Below are 21340 nucleotides of genomic sequence, written 5' to 3' on the forward strand. Positions count from 1 at the left end.
AATAGCGGATAGCTCCCTAATTACTGTGGGATGAAGTCCCGATTTACTCTGTAATTTTGGATAATTCAGTTTCTGCTTAAGAAGTAAAATCCCCCTTCTGTACATTTTTGTTTCCCTCATCCTTTTCCAGGCCCATTAGCAAGACAGGGGTAAGTGTTTTGGAGGACGGAAGGATCTCAAAGTTCTGTCTGTGCCACTTGCTAGCTCTGTCTCTCTAGTTGCTCAAGAGGAGTTGAGGCATTGAGGACACAGTTTAAGGGATGAACTGGAGGAGCCTGTGCTGAATAAGAAACTGAATACGGCACTTAAGTGGCTGATAAATAAGAGAAAAACAGGCCTCAGAAGAAGAGGATTTGATTGTATTTGAAGAACTGTCGCAGTGGGAGGGAGGGCACGGAAGCGCTCCGTTGCCTGGAGGGTGTTAGGAGAGAATGGGTTATAGGAGCCTGCGGTGAAGTGTGAGTAGTGCTTGCTGATAGTCTGGGGTGAGAGCGTCCGAATGCAGTGTTGGAGTGGAACATGGTCAGGGGACCAAGGTCAGTGCTGTGAGAGAAAGCTGTTTTGGGAGCTTTAGCTTGGAACACACCCAGAATATGTGCGGTGTTGGGGAGCGGGCGTGAAAGGAGCTCGGGAGCTGGGAACGCAGACCCTCACTGGCTGTGTATGGATTTGTGACCAGAGAGGACAGGACAAAAAGCGGTAGGTGGTGGCATATTCCAGTTGTTTGTGCTTCAAGAGTAATGCTGTGTTGGTGGGGCTGCAATAACGATGCTTTATGGGGGGAGGTTTATGTTGGGTGTTGGTCGGGGAGAGAAGGCGTGAGGAGAGTGGCCAGTACTTAGGAGCCTGGTCTGTGCCAGGTGATCGGTGAACTCGACCTCCTTTAATCCAAACTGCGGTTCTCGAAGGGTGATTCTGATCTGCTCGCTTCAGGAGAGTAAACTGAGGCTCAGAGGGTAGAATTGCGTTTATGTCTTACAGCTCATAAGTGGTGGGACTGGGAGTGACTTTGGGAAGGTGAAAGAAACCTAGAGTGGTCTGTATTAGAGGAATGTTTTTATGATAGCAAATGTAGTAAGGGGGCACTGAGTCCTGAGCCTAACACTGGGGCTTCAGTACGTGTTTGTGGAATTTATATTTTTATAAGCATTTCATTATTTTTTTAATGAACCTGTTCTTTATTTTTTTTTCTTAGTTTAACTTTAGCTCTTTTCCTTCTTTTCTTTTTTTCCTTTCTTTTGTTTTCTTTACTTTTATTTCCTTGCCTCGACCTTCCCCATCCGACCCTTCCCTGTCCGGCCCTTCCCTCCCCCTTTCCTTTCTTAACATATATGTATTATTTGATTCGGGGGTACAGGTCTGTGTTTCATCAGTCTTACACAACACCCAGCGCTCACCACAACACATACCCTCCAGTGTCCATCACCCAGCCACCCCACTCCCCACCCCATCCCCCTCCAGCAACCCTCAGTTTGTTTCCTGAGATTATGAGTCTCTTACGGTTTTTCTTTAAGGATTTATTTTTATTTTAGAGAGAGTGTGTGCAGGGGGAGGGGCAGAGGGAAAGGAGTAAAGAGTCTTAAGCCGACTCTGCGCGCTGAGCACGGAGCCGTGCACGGGGCTTTGCACGGGGCTGTGCACGGGGCTCGATTTCACGACCCTGAGATCCCCACCTGAGCAGAAACCAAGAGTCTGATGCTCAGCCAACTGCACCACCCAGGCGCCCCTATTCATATTACTCTGATGTTTCCCACTGAAGCCCGAATTTTGATCCGTGAGCAAACTGACAGATGGGTCGTCATCTTCCCTCTTTCCTGATTTTGGGCTGCTGTTGTATCTGGAAGAGCTAAACAAAGAGGAATTGAATAAGTTCAAATTACTTTTAAAGAATGAGACCGTGGAGCCCAGGGACTGCCAGATACCCTGGGCTGAGGTGAAGAAGGCCAGTCGAGAGGACCTGGCTTATTTGATGAAAAAATATTTTCCAGGGGACCAAGCCTGGGATGTGGCTCTCAAAGTCTGTGGTAAGATGAACCTGAAGGATCAGTGTGAGAGAGCAACAGCAGAGATCAACTGTGAGTGATGCTTGGACGGGTCTGGGGCTGGGGGAAGGATGTGCTTCCGAGGCCCATCGCTATGGTTCCATGAGAGGGACTTGGGGGTTAAACCGTTGGATCATTTGAGAAACCCTGAAGAGGCAGGAGGGTTTTGAGTACTATTACTCAGCCTGGCTCCTTATTTGGGGGTGATTCAACCATCTTGTACCAATTCGGGTGATTAAAGGAATTGAGTGGTAAGAATTGTCCCATCTAGTGTTCCTTTGCCTGAACTGCAAATGGCCAGAGGTTACATTAAATTTTAAATACCTTAAAATCGGATTTAAAATCTTTGCTAACATATGAGGAATGAGAAAAATATTAAGGGGCGTAAGCCAAGCTGATATTTCTCGTCATTCCTCAGTATGAAATACTATAGACATCAAAAACTTCTTGTGTACTTGACAAGGCTTTACAGCTACAAGTAGTATCCATTATTTCCTAGGAGCCTCACCATATTCCTGGGAGGTCAGTGTAGACAGGAAGCAGACTTAGACTACGGCACCTGCCTTAGGATTACAGAACGGAGGGCCTGGCAAGAGTCCCTGCTTCAGTGCGGTTGGACAACATGTCACTTCTCCCTTAGCTAAGCTGGTGGAGTCTGAGGCTCTGTTGGCTCCAGTTTTGTTAAGCCAGATGTCCTAGAATTGGGCCGCTGGGGACAATTCTAGCCCCTGTTCTAGCTATCACTAGAGTTCCCCTTGTCTTTGGTAATCTCACGATCCTGCTGGAACTTGTGCAGGGACAGCCCAGATGGTAGGACCAGAGGACGCCAGGACACAAGACGAACGAGATAATCAGGAGGCAATGCAGGGAGAGTAGATGTGTTTTGTTTTGTTTTCAGAGTTGGGAGGAGCCTGAGGGTTTGAAGTGTGATGGGGGTTTATGCCCCAGGGGACAGTTGTTGATGATTATTCAAAAAGAGTCAACCAAACTGGCTCTCTGGCCAAGGTCAGAATCAGGGCCATGTTAATTTCGGTGCCTCAGTGAGAGGAGTGTATGGAAATGCCCAGTCGGAAGTTCACATCTCATGCAGAAGGGTATATTCATGTCTTACTTTACAGATTAAAGAGTCCCTGAGTTTGGCAGGGGCTGTTGGGTTTATGACATCCACTCTCTTCCTTTAGAAATTATCCTGTAATTGCGTTCCAGGAGTGGTGACCAACTAGTCCATATAGAATGTAATTTCTAGAACCAGGTCTTCTTAGTCTTAGTTCAATACCATTTCCATTCCCCCTACGTTGTTTTCAATTCCATGTAGTTGAATTCTAGTTTGTATAAATGGAATTACAGTAGAAAGAAAACTGGACCAGGTGAGCAATTATTCTTAACCTAGCTATGCTGCTTTCTGATGGGCCACATTATTTCATTCAAGAAGTAATTGAGACCTACTTTATTCCAAGCACTAATAAATAAGAATTGCTTATTGTGTTAAATGATCTTGAAGATAACTTTCTGCTTTGACCTTAATTTCTGATTCAGTATAAGGAAGTTTGTTCTTGTGGTATTACTGGCCATAAATTTAGGAAATCAGGATTCCACCTCATAGAAGTTAATTGTTAGAAAATTTGGAAGATAGATAAAAGTATAATGAAGAAAGTAAAAATCATCCTCATAATCTGAATTTTCTTTTAAGTACTGCATTGTACGAGATATTATACCATAAAGAGTGTCTGCCTTGTAACACGTACCTTCTGGAGGCAATCTAAGCTTGAACTAGTGGGATAGGAATTATGTTAGATGTTCGTATTGAATACCCTGGTAGAACAAAGAAAAGAATTATTTACTTTAAAAAAATATAGCTTGTGAGATATGCTGTGAAAAATATACCATGTTTTGAGAAATATGAAAGAGAACTATTCTAGCATTGGGGTTCACAGAAGATTTCTCTGAAATAGTGACATTTAAGATCTAAAAAAGGAATTGGACTTTATAGGGTGAAACTGTTTTCATTCTGCTTGGACACTTGGGAATATTTTTAAAATTTTAATTCCAGTACAGTTAACACACAGTATTGCATTAGTTTCAGATGTTCAATATAGTGATTCCACAATTCTGTACATTACTCAGTGCTCATCATGATAAGTGTCCTCTTAATCCCCTTCACCTCTTTCCCCCGTCCCCCCACCCACCTCCCCTCTGGTGACCATCAGTTCTCTATAGTTAAGAATCTGTTTCTTGGGGCGCCTGGGTGGCTCAGTCGTTAAGCGTCTGCCTTCGGCTCAGGGCGTGATCCCAGCGTTCTGGGATCGAGCCCCACATCAGGCTCCTCCACTGGGAGCCTGCTTCTTCCTCTCCCACTCCCCCTGCTTGTGTTCCCTCTCTCTCTGGCTGTCTCTCTCTCTGTCAAATAAATAAATAAAATCTTAAAAAAAAAAAAGAATCTGTTTCTTGGTTTTCTCTTTTTTTCCTTTGTCCATTTATTTTGTTTCTTAAATTCTACATATGAGTGAAATCATGTGGTATTTGTCTTTCTCTGACTTATTTCACTTAGCATTATATTCTCTAGATCCATCCATGTTGTTGCAGATGGCAAGATGTCATTTTTTATGGCTGAGTAATATTCCATTGTAGAGATACACCACTTATTTATCCATTCATCTATTAATAAACCTTTGGGTTGCTTCCATGTCTGACAATTGTAAGTAATGCTGCAATAAAATAAGGGTGCTTATATCTTTTTGAATTAGTGTTTTCATATTCTTTGGGTAAATACCCAGTAGTGGAATTACTGGATCACATGGTAATTCTGTTTTTAATTTTTGGAGGAACCTGCATACGAGGAACCTCTACTGTTCTCCACAGTGGCTGCACCAGTTTGCATTCCCACCAACAGTGCACGAGGGTTTCTTTTTCTCCACATCCTCACCAGCACTTGTTGTTTCTTGTGGTGTTAATTTTAGCCATTCTGACAGGTGTGAGGTGATAACTCAGTATAGTTTTGATTCGCATTTCCCTGATGATGAGTGATGTTGAGCATCTTGTGTCTGTTGGCATCTGTTTGTCTTCTTTGGAGAAATGTCTGTTCATATCTTCCCATTTTTTTTTTTTTTAGAGATTTTATTTATTCGATAGAGACAGCCAGCGAGAGAGGGAACACAAGCAGGGGGAGTGGGAGAGGAAGAAGCAGGCTCATAGCGGAGGAGCCTGATGTGGGGCTCGATCCCAGAACGCTGGGATCACGCCCTGAGCCGAAGGCAGACGCTTAACCGCTGTGCCACCCATGCGCCCCCAATATCTTCCCATTTTTAACTGGAATATTCGTTTTTTTGATGTTGAGTTGTAGAAGTTCTTTTTTTTCTTCTTCTTCTTTTTTTTAATGTTATGTAATCTCTATACCCAACATGGGGCTTGAACTTACAACCGAGAGTCAGTCACATGCTCCACCGACTGAGCCAGCCAGGAGCCCCAAGTTGTAGAAGTTCTTTATATAGTTTGGGTACTAACCCTTTATCAGATATATCCTTTGCAAATATCTTCTCTCATTCAGTAGGTTGTGTTTTAGTTTCATCGATTTGTTTACTTTGTGCAAAAGGTTATTTTCATGTGGTCCCAGTAGTTTATTTTTACTTTTGTTTTCCTTGCCTGAGGAAACATATCTAGAGAAGGGAATACTTTGCTTTTTTTTTTTTTTTTAATATTCTTCAGGCTATGCTTCAATGTTCATTTCTATTAATGTTTTACTATAAACAGGATTACTTTAATCTGTGGATTCAGATATATCTTCAGGTCCTCCCTGGCTGTCGCCATTAATTCTGTTCTTTTCGCGTGGGGCTGATCAGTCTCGTCTCCATATAGTCCTCTTTTTTTTCTCTTTAGAGGAAAAGTACAAAGAAAACCTACTTCTTTTTTTTGTTTTATTTAAATTCAAGTTAGTAAACATACAATGTATTATTAGTTTCGGGAGGAGAAATTAGTGATTCATCAGTTGCCTTCCTTAATGCCCATCACCCAGTCACCCCTTCGCCCGCACCCACCTCCCCTCTAGGAACGCTCTGTTTCCTAGAGGCCAGCATCTCTTACGGTTTGTATCCCTCTCAATTTTCATCTTTTTATTTTTCCTTCCCTCCCCCATGTTCATCTGTTTTGTTTTTTAAATTTCACATATGAGTGAAATCATGTGGTATTTGTCTTAAGAGAACGTATTTCTAGAGTGAGTCTAATTTTTACTTTCCACCCCAGATTCATGCTTTTGCATGATCAGTTTTGTTTTTTCACAATTTCTTTTTTTTATTTTTTTTTAAAGATTTTATTTATTTATTCGACAGGATAGAGACAGCCAGCGAGAGAGGGAACACAAGCAGGGGGAGTGGGAGAGGAAGAAGCAGGCTCATAGCGGAAGAGCCTGATGTGGGGCTCGATCTCGTAACGCCAGGATCACGCCCTGAGCTGAAGGCAGACGCTTTAACCACTGTGCCACCCAGGTGCCCCTTTTTCACAATTTCTTATGCAGCTTTTAAATCTACAGGAACCTTTTTTTGTTTTACTTATATTCTTATCTAAACTAGCTGCGCTTTTATTTGAGCCAAGTCCAGTGTTCCTAACACTGCAATTCATAGAATTTGCTTTGATATGTTTATCTCTGTGTTTTTTCCTGCTACATTCTGACTTAGGTGATGGAACAGAATACAGAATCCAAATAAAGGAAAAATATTGTATCATGTGGGATAAGAAGTGTGTGTTTGAAGAACCTGAAGATTTCCATCCTGGAGTTGCTTAGGAAGATGGAGAACTGTGGGAGCATCTGTTCAACGTGAATGTTAAAAACTGGTGAGCAGCCACAGACGGTCGTGCTCCAGGGGGCTGCTGGAGTTGGGAAAACAACCTTGGTGAGAAAAGCAATAGTAGATTGGGCCTCGGGCAATCTCTATCAGCAGAGGTATAGCTGTGCTTTTTTATTTCAATGCAAGAGAAATCGACCAGTTGAGAGAAGGAATCTTTGTTCAAATGACATCAAAGGACTGGCCCAGCACGGAAGGCCCTATTGAAAGGATAATGTCCCAGCTGAGTAGTCTCCTTTTTCTTACTGATAGTTTCGATGAACTGAGCTTTGCCTTTGAGGAACCTGAGTTTGTGCTATGCAGCGACTGGACCCCGCTACACCCAGTGTCCTTCCTTATGAGTAGGCTGCTGAGGATAGTGATGCTCCCTGAGTCATCTTTATTGGTGACAACCAGACTCACAGCTTTTAAGAAACTAAAGCCTTTATTGAAGAACCGGCGTTCTGTAGAGCTGCTGGGTATGTCCAAGGGTGCAAGAAAGGAGTATATTTACCAGTTTTTTGAAGACAAGAAGAGGGCCTTGCAGGTATTCAGTTCACTAAGAAGCAATGAGATGCTTTTCAGCATGTGCAAAGTCCCCCTGGTGTCCTGGGCCATCTGCACCTGTCTGGAGCAGCAGATGGAGATGGGTGCTGATGTCTCATTAACCTGCAAAACAGCCACAGCTGTGTTCACCTGCTCTTTCTCTAGCCTCTCCCACCAGTAGATCCCAGTCTACCCAACCAAACCCAATTGAGGAGCCTGTGCCACTTGGCTGCCAGAGGACTATGACATCTGTGTTCTACAGGGAAGATCTCAGAAGCATGGGTTTAACTAAAGCAGATGTGTCGATTTTCCTGGACATGAATATTCTTCAAAAGGACATGGAGTATGAAAATTGCTATGTGTTCACCCACCTGCATGTTCAGGAGTTTCTTGCAGCTATGTTCTATGTGTTGAAAGACAGGTGGGGGACCAGGGACCGTTCCTTCAGTCTTTGGAAGATTTCAAGCTGCTGCTTGAGAGCAGCAGTGGTAAAGATCCCCATGCGATGCAGATGAAATGCTTTTTGTTTGGTCTTTTGAATGAAGATCTAGTAAAACCACTGGAGACCACTTTGAACTGTAAAATGTCACTGGACATAAAAGGGAAGATCCTTCAGTGGCTGGAGATACTGGGGAACAGCAAACATTTCCCAGCATAGCTAGAATTTCTGGAGTTGTTTCTCTAGCTGTATGAGACTCAAGATGAAGCATTTATAAGCCAGGCAATGAGATGTTTCCAAAGGGTCGTCATCGATGTTTGTGGGAAAGTCCATTTGCTTGTGTCTTCATTCTGCCTTAAGCACTGCCTATGTTTATGGACCATTAAACTGTCTGTAACTGTGTTACTTGAGAAGATGTTAAACTCAAGCCCCCCATCTGAACTTTGGTAAGTGGAGAAGTGCCCCCCCCCTCGGGGTGTGAGGGAAGTAAATTTCATCAGAGGGAGGGGAGGGGAATTGTTTAGCTGAGGTCCCAGAGCCAGGATTACCCTTCAGAGTTGTCCCACCTTGAGGCAAGGAGGCCAAGCACTAAAATCCCGCACTGACCAGTTATAGCTACTGGTGGGGAAAGGACAAAAATTTGCCTATCTTGGCCTGAGGGCAATATCAAGAAAGGGGCGTGGCTGAGAGCAGTCACCTGGTAACACTCAACAACTAGAACTAATCTCTAGTCCTCCGGGAGGGATGTGGCCTAGTGCAAAGTTGGATCCATGATGGTAGATAGATTTAACTTTAAAAAGAATGCACTCCAGAAGGACTAGAGACCGGAAATTTCTTGCTGAAGCTAGTTGACACAGGGCATCTGTCTGGGCCATGTTCCTCTGTAAGCTACCGGCCTAGCTTACCTTCCCCATTGCCTGGACACAGGTCAGCCTTTGCTTTGTAGTCCACGAAAGGTCTCAGCCCTTTAACACCTAACAGGAGTGTCTGGTTTGGGTAAGAAATAGTAGGAGCTGAATGAGTATTTTGAAAGAATAAATGAATCTTTAGTGTTTGGTGCCTATTTTACTCTCTTCCGTGAGTTGCCTTTTCTGACTCGATCCATCTATGTCTAGGGGAAGAATTGAACTATGGGATTTGCTCTAGATTTAACTGAAATTGAGGGTTTACTGTGTGGTTTCTAGTTGTATAATACATGGGATATTTAACCAATTATCCAACTTGATGTTGGTCAAAAGCGTATCCCTATTTTTGATATTAGAAAACTGCGATTCAGAGAAGTTCACCTAGAAAGTAAGTGTACCATCATTGATGCCAGCACACATCAGATAATAGCCAGCATCTGCTTGACGCATGCCCAACAGTCTTCTGAGTCCCAGTTCCCCTCATCTCTCAACAATCCCAGGAAGATGCTGTTATTTTCATTTTACTAGTAAAACCCTGAGGTACCAAGAAGGTACAAACTTGACTGAGGTCACACATCTGATTAAGTCCTTGGTTTTCCAGCTCAACCCATGCTGCCTCATTGCCATTATGTACAGTTGCAGAACCATGTCTCTTACAAGGACCTACATTTTTATTTCTCTTCTGCTGTGGGAATAGGAATTGTAGGCTGAGATGCTGTGACCTTTACTGTCCTTGGGGTGTTGTAAATAATCTCCTTTAGTCTGTTTCCTTCATTCTGACTTAGTAGTTCGGTTTAGAGCTCTGATTGAACCCAGGGCATTAGAATGTATTTTATGTCCGATAATATTAGGAAGGCATTCTGGCCTTTATATTGCTAGTCCTCATGCTGCCTTCCCCTCACCTGTGTTCTAGTGTTATCTAATATTAGAGTTGGCATTGTTGCTGAAGCAAGTCTGAGAGCCCAGTATTTTAAGAGGAGCACTATAGGTGGGTGTCTTCTATGATGTAACGTAAATTTAACAACATCTCTGTCCACCATTATATCCTGTGGCATTTCTACATAGTAAGCACTTAAATGTTTGATTTATTGCCTAGTTTTGTCAAATTTAAGGCCTCAGATGATGTAGAGACAGCACTCTGCAATGTTATTCAATCCAAGGTAAGAAAGGTCTGGGGGAGTCAATATTTATTGAGTAGTGAAGGAGATAAGGATATGCCACCCCAAAATATGCCACTTTTCCATAAGAAGTAAGAACTCAGCTGTCTTAAATCTCCTCCCTGGAAGCATTTTCTCTACTTTCTTCTTGGAGACAGAAGTTGGCCCTGTGCCCAGGCCGACTCTGTCACAAACTGTCCTGTCTCCTCTGTTCTCTTTAGGGTCCATTTATCTCTCCAACAAGTCATTTGTTTTTCCATAAGTGCCTTTTCTCCCCCTGCCTTTTTCCTGCTAAATTAGCTATATTAACCCCAAATTCTACCTACCCCTTTAAGTTACTCACTGAATTTCACCCACATGTATCCACAATGCACATGCTAATCCAACTTGTATGCTTCTCTCTTGTCCTTTGTCCCATTTACAGGGCCCCAGCTAGAAGCTTAGGAGGGCACGAGGAAAATACTTTTCTCTCTCCTACAGCAGCTGTCTGGATAAGGCAACATGCTAGACTTTTATATATCTTAATATGAATAAGGGCAGCTACCAGTTGTAAGGACTTACAATGGAAAACATTTGCCAAGCCTTTTCTATAGATTGTCTTATTGAATATTCACAGTAATCGTAAGAAATAGATACTGTTATCTTGTTTAATGAAGATAATATGTCAGCTGAGGCTCACCTAAGTTAGTAGCGCCGCCGGCATCACCCGTGTTAGTGAAATGGGAGAGCTGGGACGCAGGACTGGCGTTCTAGAGCTTATGCTTATAATCATAAGGCTGGTCTGTTTTATTCCTTATTAACCTTTGTTTATCATGAGCTTGTTGAAAGTATGCCTGATAAATTATACAACATGTACGAATTCAGAGTGCTTTTGTGTCTGCACTAAACTTGACTATTAGAGCCTCACAATCCTGTGAAGGGAGATGGAATTCCCATTTCATAGATGAAGAAAGCTCAGAGTTCCTAGAACTGAAGTGACTTACCTAAAGTCAGGTAGCTAGTAGACTGGAGAACTGGAGCTCATAGCCCATGGTTCTTAATCTCCGCCCATGTGCCTGGATCTCTACCCACCATGCCTATCCTTACTCTTTGTGGTCTTACATTATTTTTCTTCTTGATACTGGCTCTTTGGATATTTGAAGACCTCTGTTGTCCTTCCTAAGTCTCGTGCTCCAAAATGAAGTCTCTCCGGCGTAATTTTGTGTGTTGAAGGGGTGAGGGCGTTACTGGGCAAACAAAGCCTCCCAGAGTGCCCAGACTTTTGGGTGCACTGCACCTGCGCCAGGCCTGCCCTGATGCTCTCGCCATTTCCAGAATAACTTACTTCCACCTGATACCATCTTCTGAGACTCCCCAGGCTGAAACAGATACATCGGTCTTGTCTTTTTCTCGATTATTTAGGGAAAGGGATGGTGGTCACATTACTCACTGCTGGCAAAGATGTCTGTTCTGTGCTTCATACAAATGAGCGCTTGAGAGAACAGGACCTGTGTGGTAGCAGCCTCGATGAATTAGCCGTGAAGACTTTCTATCAAGACCTGAGACACCCAAACTGTAAACTACAAAAACTGTTATAAGTTTGTCATGGTAAAATTTCGTGGAATTATTTCAGTGTTCTTTGTCCCACCTCCCACTACTACTTATTAGGGAGATCCAATGACAAACGGATACTTCAAATCCACTGTGTAAAATACTCTAAGAACACCCACAGTAGAAACCTCTGGGGATGTGGGGGCATGACTAGCTTGTTCTGGGAAAGATTGCATGCAGTGTAGCAGCTGCTGGCGTGTGGTTTTTGAGGCTTGATAAAGAATTTTCTAGGTGAAGAACAACAAAGAGGTAAGGCATTCTAGGCAGCTCAACAGAGCACTTTCAAAGGTAAGCTCTGGAGCATGCTATTTTCAAAATTTTTCTGTTGAGTAATTTACATTTAATAAAACGCAGAGCTATGTCTAGTTAAGTTTTGGCAATTGCATATACCTGTGTAACCAGTCAAGATAGAAAACATCACCTCTGGAAGTTTCCTTCTTCCCTCTTCTATTCAGTTTTCTTACCCTATCCAGTCTCAGCAGCAACCACTTCTAACCTTTTATCACTACAGATGAGCTTGTTCTGTTCCTGTAAATAACTGAGATCGTTCCACGTGGTTAGCATGTACTTGTCGTGTCAGTACTCTTTCGTGCAACAAAATATTCTTAAAGATTTACCCGTGCGGGTGGTTGCATGTTTTGATAGTTCATTGCTGATGAGGAGGCCACCATATGCTGGACTGCAGCTCCTTCCTTCTCTTTTGAATAGACCCCCGGGCCGTTTCCAGTTTTTGGCTCTTATAAATAAGGCTGCTAGGACTATTCTTGGACACATTTTGTGTGTGATACAGGTTTTCGGCTCTCGGGCTAATACTTCAGAATGGAATTGCTAGTTCACAGATGGGTGTTAACTTGTTAGGAAATTGCCAACTGGTTCTTTAGAGTGGTGGTACCATTTTTTAGGCTTACCAGCAACATGGGAAAGTCCCCACTGCTCCTCATCCTTGCCAGCATTTGCTGTTTCGGTCTTTATTATCTCTTAATTTGATTCTACAGACCCTATCACTTACTTACTTTGGCTGGTTTACGCATCTTTCTCCTTGTCTCCTGGCTGTGCTAGGAGCTGGAACTGACCCTGGTAGTCCTGTATTCGGGCCCATCACTGCTCAAGGCCTCATCGGTGCTCAGTAATATGTGCTGAGTGCTGAACAAATGATTAGCACTGGAGATTGATGCTCTTTGGGTGGGGTGGGGAGGAGACGGGCTTCCCCCTAAGTATTTCCCTTGGAATCTCCATGTGTTTAGTGAGATTGACCTTAGCTTTCAAGTAACCAGACTTGGCCTGGTTTTGATTAAGGGGTTCCTGGAAATGCTCTTCCTTCACCCGCAGACATCTCCCCTACATTTCACTTTCACTGAATGTCATCAGTCTAAAGCCCTAACAAGAGCTACTGCCTTCTTTTGGGCTAAATGGCTTCCTCTTCTACAATGCGAGGGCTCCTTGGGGGAGGACACCATGAAGGTGGCACGTAGTCTTTCCCACCATAGAGTAGCCTACCTTCTTCAAGTCCTTTTTCCTTAACACATGCAATTGTACTTTCGGTGTATATTTAGTGAGTGCATTAGGCACTTTTCCCAGATGATGATGGCTAGGGCTGTAAACAGGTAGAAGCTTTGTTTTCTTTTGCCTGGCCGGAAGGACGGTGAGGGTGAAGGGTAGGTGGTGGGCAAAAGGGAGGAGAGGTGATGTTACAAAGGGATGTTTTGAACAGTTAGCACTGTGAACATGTTGGGCATTGGGGGCTAGCAGAGCCATCTAGGGAAGAATCTGGTATAGCTAACAGTGCCTGAGTAGCAGATAACAACTAGGAAGAAAGATGGGCATATTTAATGTCCTCCCGTATTTAGCTTCAGGCGATCTCCGCACATCTAAGTCCATGAGAGGACAGCATATTTTGCAGTAATAGGTTTCTCTAATGATGCCCATCAAACACTTGCTATCAACTGTGAGCTCACCCTGGGTTATTTAAAGGGTTAAATATTGTGAATTAATGCTGTAATTGAAGTATTTGGAATATCCCCCATTATTTGAGGTAGTCCTTACTGGAATTGAGTTCAAAAACTCTCCTGCTTTTCCTGATGTTATTACCTTCTTTTCCTTCAAAGTCAAAAAAAGTTGAGAGTATCCGTTGTCAGGATGTAATGGACATCTAAGTTGTAACCCAACTGTTTCACTAAGCAACGTCCTCAAACTGGTTTATAACCACCTGTGAAATACGAGAAACTCCAAGTAAGATAAGAAATGACGGGAATATTTAGATATCTAAGAGTTGTATTTGAAAAGCAAGGGAACGCTGTATCCAGGATAGAGATAATTTTGTAATTCTTCCTGCATATTTTTCCTCTGAAGGATGAAATTTCTTTCTTTCCCCGGCGGTTGTCAGGATATTGCTAGTTCTTTGACTCACAGCCAGAATCTGATGCATCTTGACCTGAAAGGGAGTGATATTGGGGACAATGGAGTAGAGTCATGCAAAGCCTTGAAACACCTAGAGTGTAAACTACAGAATCTGAGGTAAGTCATGAGTTATTTTTGTTACAATTGAGACTTTTGTCTGTCCAAATACACTCTTACAGCCTTGACTTGCTGTTCATAGGGCCAGCTTCAATCTATTTTCATGATATGGAATAGCAGGAATCAGATTCAGGGTGATTTCCTCCTGATAGGACTTTTAACTGCTCCCATTCCCCCCCACTGAAGACCCCCCCCTTATCATACAGTTCCATGTCTCCATTTCCTAAATTAAAAAAAAACAACCAGAATTTATAAGGATTTAAAATTTTTCATATTTAAGTGCAGCCTTATGTATATTCGTTGTATCTTCGAATGCTTACAGGAAAAAATGCACTAATGGTAACTGGGGACAGTGCTCAGCAGGCTCAGTTTTACTTTTTTTTTTTTTTTTAAGGTTTTTGTTGTTGTTGTTGTTGTTTTTAATTCATGAAAGATAGGGAGGGAAGCAGAGGAGAAGCAAGCTCCTCATGGAGCAGGGACCCCATGCGGGACTCCATCCCAGGACCCTGGGATCACGACCCAAGCTGAAGGCAGACACCTAACTGACTGAGCCACCCAGGTGCCTACTTCTTCTTCTTTTTTTTTTTAATAAAGAGGAGTTTTACTTGTTTTGATAGTGAATCACCCTCACCTTATAATTGCAACTCAGTGACCCATACAGAAAGGTGAGGAGAAAGAGCACAGCGGCTGTCAGCTGTCATGGTGCTTGTGTGCTCCCACACACTGTGGATCCTAGTGGTGGGTCTGATTTTTTTTTTTTGCCCCTGAAAGTGAGAGGGTTGGCAGTCCTACTTTGTCGCCACATTATGTGACTGATTTCAAGGGAGATCTCATTTTCCAGTGAAAGGTTTTTAATTCTGTTTCTTACAAAATAAAACCAAAAGCAAAACAAAAAAATCCTTGTAGTAAATTTACCTTAGAAATTTTTATAATCCCTGGATTCACTTGGAGGTGGGGCAAGACAGAACCCTGATGCGTGAAAGGCCAGGATAGGTCTGTATTTGTCAGAAGCAAATTATAAACTATACATAGAAAGCATAAGTAAAATCTGGACCAAGCCCTTTTTGACAGTAGGCAGGTGAACTGTATTACCACTGGACATTCTTGAAGTCTCACGAGGTTTTATAGGATGAGATTCACTTAGAGCATGTCTGGAAAGTTGCTGGATGCTTTCTGAACATGGGTTGAGTTCAGTTGTTGGCAGAGACCAGATTGGGGTATTGGTTTTACTGTCAAGTAGTCTTAGGACATTGTGAGGATTTTTCCAGTAACCTGCAGACTCTAGTCTGGAACCCAGGTGAGAAGTAGGTCATTGGTTCTTGCTACTAGCATGTTAGTAGCAAAAAGCTGTTAAATGGAGGGAAAGAGGTTTTCTTAAAGTGGGAGCCATGGGTCCAAGACAAAATGCCTTGGCACTTGACAGAGCAGTAGGACTTGCTAAGATCTTTTTCATCAGTTGACATTTGAACAATATTTTTCACTGATAGACCCAGTTACTAGGCTTTCAAATAGGAAACTGTCTGGGTCAATTAGTAGGGCTCCTTGTACCAGTAAATAAAATGTTTTAGCAGCAAAAGTCATCAGAGCTTTGTAATCATTGAACATGGCATTATGTAGGACTGGATGTTCTCCCATTGTGGCTGACCCCCGGAAGTAATCGGTGGTCTTACAGACCTCCTGTTAACACTCTGGAAGAAGGTTCGGATTTGTGCATGCTTTAGCCCTCATGACAGCTGTGGGCAGTCGACTGGCCACGGTAGTCTGGTTTGTGCACAGATCGCGCTGAGCTTAACACTGTAGAATCGCATTTTGATATTGTACTTTCCCACTGATTCTAGGTGATGTGAGCAGTGAGTATTGATAAATTAGGAGGTCTTTGCCAGGCTGCCTCACAAAATATCCCCAATTAGCATAGGAACTTTGAAAATTTAAAGTATTTAAGAAAACTTTAAATTGCTGAGAGACTCCTATTGTCCCTTGTACGTGAGCATACTAGAAAGGTACATTCAATCGCTGATTTTCATGTGAATATTTCACTGTAATATTTACTGAATGTTCCCCTCCAGTAGAGGAGAAAGATCTGTTCTCCTTGTCCTGATAACTTTTCCGCATGTGGGCCTGATCATAGGGTAGCTTTTAAAGTATGTTGAGCAAATAAGGGGAAAAACAAAAATCTTGGGCATACTAGTAACACCTCATTGTGCCCAGAATCGTTTTTTTGAAGTTTTTTTATTTATTAATTTGAGAGAGTGAGACCGTGTAAGGGGGCCGCGTCAGAGGGAGAGGGAGAAGTAGGCTCCCCGCTGAGCAGGGACATGGGGCTCAGTCCCAGGACCCTGGGATCATGACCTGAGCAGAAGGCAGATGCTTAACTGACAGCCACCCAGGCGCCCCTGCCCAGAATCCTTTCTTATTTTGCCTAGGCTCTGCAACTGGGGGTTACAAAAGCAAGGTGAGGGAGCAATTGTTGATTACACCAAATAGCCAAAATGCAAAACACACCCTACATCTTCAAAGATTTTTGAATTAGAGGACTAATATTCTAGAAGGGTAGCTCGTAAAATAGTTGCCAGGACAAACTCATTAGTTGATCAGGATAAGAGGAAGGTGCCTGAGAATGACAACTACAGCCTTGACTTTATTACTAACTAGAATAAAATTTTTTTTAAAGATTTTATTTATTTATTTGAGAGAGAGACAGCCAGCGAGAGAGGGAACACAAGCAGGGGGAGTGGGAGAGGAAGAAGCAGGCTCCCAGTGGAAGAGCCTGACGTGGGGCTTGATCCCAGAACTCCAGGATCACGCCCTGAGCCGAAGGCAGACGCTTAACAACTGAGCCTCCCAGAGGCCCCTAGAATAAAATATTTTATAAGAGGTAGATAGCTTACGGACCAGTGGAAAATTTTTGCTTTTCCAGGAGTTTAGAATCCTTTAGCTTATTACAATTATTTATAATCCCGAAGGGCTCAAAAATGAGTCCTCATAAATATGAACAGGCTTTGGAAAAGTGAGTACACACTTTGAGGTCGGCGTTTCTGCCACCCGCACGGGTTACCCAGCACACAGAGACTTGAGTTGACACCTGAACTACTAGTCCTCTTTTCTCAATTATAAAAATGTCTCTTTTATTCATTAACTTTAATAAACTTGATAGGTTTGTATCCACAGCTTCATAATCATACCACACAGGGTTTAAATGAAATATCATTTAAAGATTTCAGCCCTAACTTCAAACATACAGTATGGATAAGATAATACATTGATTTTTGCTATCTTAATTTGAATAATATGAAAAGTAAACTGTAACAAATAGGTGAGAACGTAATTTTCTTTGAAGTTCAACATTTGTAGAAAGTTTTAGAGAAACATAATTATTTTAAAAAATATTTTATTACTCCAAGTTCCTAAAATCAATGTTTGGAAACTATATTTAAGTTAACATTAAAGACTGTATAACCGCCATTAACTAAGAATATAGCAAAGGAGAATGATACCTCAAAAGTTGATCCAGATAGTATACTATTTACAATACTGTCTGATTCCAAGATTTACAAGATTCCAATTTATAAAGCTGTTGGTCATTTATGTAACTCATTTTAATTATATATTCAGATTTATATTTATATGCATCTAAATATTAATATAAGTAATAACTATTTGACCTCCAAAGGAACTCTAAGAGTTATAGGAAGTTCTTTAGATTTTTTTGGTTAAATACAAAGCCGTATAATGACCTAAAAAAAACTGTTTGCATTTGTATTTCTCACTGTGGTAAATTCAAGCATAAGTCCCATCATCATCTTTTAAATCTCAGGTTACAGAACAAATGAACTTAATGATTTACGTTGCTTTGTATGAGGCCCTTGAAGCCTGCCCGTTCATCCAAAAGCTCTTCTTGCTGGAACAATTTCTGCAACCTTGTTGTTTTAGAAACAACTCTCCTGCCACCTCTCAATTTCTAATGCCTATCAAAAAAATAATCTCTCACTCAAACAACAAAAAAGACAAAATTCTTGGGCAACCTGGAAATGACATAGCAGACCTTTTCAGGAAAGAACACGCAGCTGTTGTGAGCGCCTGGGGCTCACCCTCGGGCAGCGGACTCTCCTTACTGTGGGAGGGTTGCTCTGTCTGTCCAGGCCTCTTGATCCAGAGATGCTAGCAGCACAGGGGAGCTCGCTCCACTGGACCTCAACTCCTAAAAGAAATTCTGGCATCTTGCATCAGACAGACTCCTCCCCAACCATGTTTTACACCACGAGATGCTTGTTCTTGGAACGTGGGTTCCTCCTCCTGAGTGACCTGCGTCTAGGACCACGTGATGGGCCTGCTGGTCAGAGCCACAGACAGAAATCAATGAGAACAACAACAAAATTATAATTTGCTTGCTTTAATCTTAAAAATTATAATTTGCCTGGAAATCTTCAGTCCTTGTGGGGGCACAATTAAGAGATAGTTGGGTCATTTCCGCAGCTGGACCCAAGTGGAAGTTAATGTGTCTCCTCCATTTTGCTGGCCCATATGTAGGGGTCAGTTTGGAGTCCCCGTCCTCAGCTCAGCTTTTGATTGAGTCATTGGTGATTGAGGTTACATATTAATATAATTGAGACAAGACCTTCAAACTCTAGAAAAAGTTACGTGTTTTTTTCCTTATGCAGGTCAGAGGAGAGTATTGGTGATCTTCTGGTTTGACAAAATCTGTTCCATGTTTGTAACATTTAGAAATTCAGAAATACCAATTTGAATATTACAAGAGGGACACATTGAAACAATTGATCAAAATTAGAGACTTACTACTACTTAAGGGTTGTTTTCATAAGACATAGCAACAATTTCTAAAGTCCATGTGTCTTATAAGATTCCCTTGTTATGATAAAACAAAGTAAAAACTATTGTTACAAAATATTTTCAGACTTGTAATACCCTCTGCTTTTCTTTTTAGCTGCAAGGGAAAGGGAACATTTTCTTATGAGGCTGAGATTTCATTGGTCAAGAATTAGGAGGTCCATAGCTGAAATTGTGTTAGCACTAAGGAAAAAGAAGAAAGCTTGTAATATAGAAAGGATAAGAACAAGATAGATGTAGGCCATGTAATATTTATATTCCAGTTCAAAACCTTTCTTTAAAGTTTTTTTTATTGTTTCTATTTTTTGCTTCTTACATGCACTACATTGTTTCATTTTTGTGTGATGTGTGTCCAGAAATGTGCAAGTTATATTGCCCATCTTTAATTGATTAGTTATTACCCTTCAGGGCTCCCCCCCTAAATATATGCTTGAATTACCAAATCCAAAAGGATTAAAATATTTAGAATACCTTTATGTAAGTCATTACAGTCATACAGTTGCCAGCATGTTAATTTAATCTCGTATTACAGAAGCTACATAGTTTACATTTTGAGCTCTTTCAAAACTTTTCTCATTTTTTTGTCATGGCAACACACATGAATATGACCAACTTAATTTTACATACTTTTTATCAATGTATATGGCTACCTTTTTGTTAAACTCTTCTTTCTCACTTTATAAAATCTTAATTTCGGGTCATTGTATTATTGGCTGGTATAATTTTTAATTACCGTTTTCATGAAATATATGTGAATGATAGGCTTTAGGACTTTATAGCCTTCAGCTGCCCTCACAGATGACTGACATCTGATCTGGGTCTTAGGTCTCCATTTCTGTTCTTAGCATTTTGACTTTGGTATTTTGCTTTGTAGCATTTGGTATTCTAAAAAGAAGTCTGAGGATAACCTGCCAGTTCACTTCAACCTTTACCTTCCTTCCCACCTTCCCAATTCATAGGCATCTGTTTTCTCTCATTGGTGTTGTCAGGTGTTTTCCTAACTGTGGCGTAAAAGTACTTCTCGAACTGCTGGCAGCCTTTTTCTGCTCAGACATCATTTAAATTGGATTTTTATTTTTATTCATTTATTTATTTATTTTTTAAAAGACTTTGTTTATTTGACAGAGAGACAGCCAGCGAGAGAGGGAACACAAGCAGGGGGAGTGGGAGAGGAAGAAGCAGGCTCCCAGCGGAGGAGCCTGTTGCGGGGCTCGATCCCAGAACGCTGGGATCACGCCCTGAGCCAAAGGCAGACACTTAATGACTGCGCCACCCAGGAGCCCCAAATTGGGTTTTTAAAAATGGTTTTAGTTCTCGTGCTCTGTTTTTCAAGAGCCTCTCTTAGTCATTGATCGTAGCTCTTTTCCTATGTAGATCTTTTTGTCATTTTTTAAAAAGATGATTTATTTGAGATAGAGCGAAAAAGCAAGCGAGTGTGAGCGAGGGGGGAGAGAGGCCGAGAGGAAGGGAGAAGGAGGCTCCCCACTGAGCAGGGACCCTGACGTGGGGCTCCATCCCAGGACCCTGGGATCATGACCTGAGCCAAAGGCAGATGTTTAATCCACTGTGCCACCCAGGCGCCCAATTTTTTTGTCATTTTAATCTTTCTTTCCCCTTCCTTCTTGGGGTGTTTCTCAGATTGTCATTGATTTTTGTTCTTTATTGCTTGAAATATGGATTTCAGTTTTCTCTTGCTTTTTAAACCCGTCGCACCCTTTTTATCTGAAGCCAGCTCCCTTCTCAGTCTGACCTCCACTTAGGATGTGCTCTTCTTTCAGAGAATTTGCATCTTCTTGTACATTTAAAGTGTAAAGCAAGCCATTCTAAACATTTTCTTCTGCTTCCCCGTTTTTTCTTTTTCATAAATGGTTCTTATTTTCTGTCCCTTAGTTAAGCTTTAATATTTTATTCACAGGCCCCATAATATTGGAATCTTTTTCCATCTAGAAGACCTCTGTCTAAACCCAGTGTTTCCCTTGTTTCTCTAACTGCCGGCTTGGCTGCTGATATAACACTCCTTTGTATCACTCTGTTTGAGCTGCTGTCACCAAATACTACTGACTGCGTGGCTTAAACAGAAATTTATTTTTCACAGCTTTGGAGCCTAGAAGTTCAAGATCAGGGTGCGGGGGAGTGGGGGCTGGTGCATTTCTAGTGAGGCTTCTCTCTTAGGCTTGTAGATTAGCCCCCTTCTCACGGTGTCTTCACGTGCCTTTTGGGTGTGTGCGTATTCCTGGTGTCTTTCTTCTTATAAGGACACTAGTCCTGTTGGATCAGGAGTCCTGTCTTATGACCTCATTTAAACTTAATTATCTCCTTAAAGACCTTGTCTCCAAATACAGTCACACTGGGAGTTCAGGCTTCAACATATGAATTTTTGGGAACACAATTCAGTCTATAACACCTTTTCAGGGCAAGTTGAGATTTTCAGCCTTAGGCTGTGTCCTAAGTCATCCACTGAAGTCTAATTCTGGACCAAGGAGGCTGC

At 41.9% G+C, this 21340-nt stretch overlaps 1 protein-coding gene across 1 annotated transcript in view; it reads left to right on the forward strand.

The window, feature by feature from the left end:
• The first annotated feature begins 519 nt into the window (after positions 1-519).
• Positions 520-21340, forward strand: part of NLRP14 (NLR family pyrin domain containing 14) — a 40887-nt gene continuing 20066 nt past the window's right edge. The window contains 13 exon segments of the mRNA XM_048217433.1: positions 520-536; positions 1780-2075; positions 2839-2905; positions 6705-6858; positions 6860-6982; positions 6984-7569; positions 7572-7640; positions 7643-7831; positions 7834-8287; positions 11311-11341; positions 11343-11473; positions 11648-11650; positions 13843-14007. Coding sequence (XP_048073390.1) covers positions 520-536; positions 1780-2075; positions 2839-2905; positions 6705-6858; positions 6860-6982; positions 6984-7569; positions 7572-7640; positions 7643-7831; positions 7834-8287; positions 11311-11341; positions 11343-11473; positions 11648-11650; positions 13843-14007 — 2285 coding nt within the window.

This window comes from Ursus arctos, unplaced genomic scaffold (assembly GCF_023065955.2).
Source record: "Ursus arctos isolate Adak ecotype North America unplaced genomic scaffold, UrsArc2.0 scaffold_22, whole genome shotgun sequence".
Taxonomy (NCBI): Eukaryota; Metazoa; Chordata; class Mammalia; order Carnivora; family Ursidae; genus Ursus; species Ursus arctos.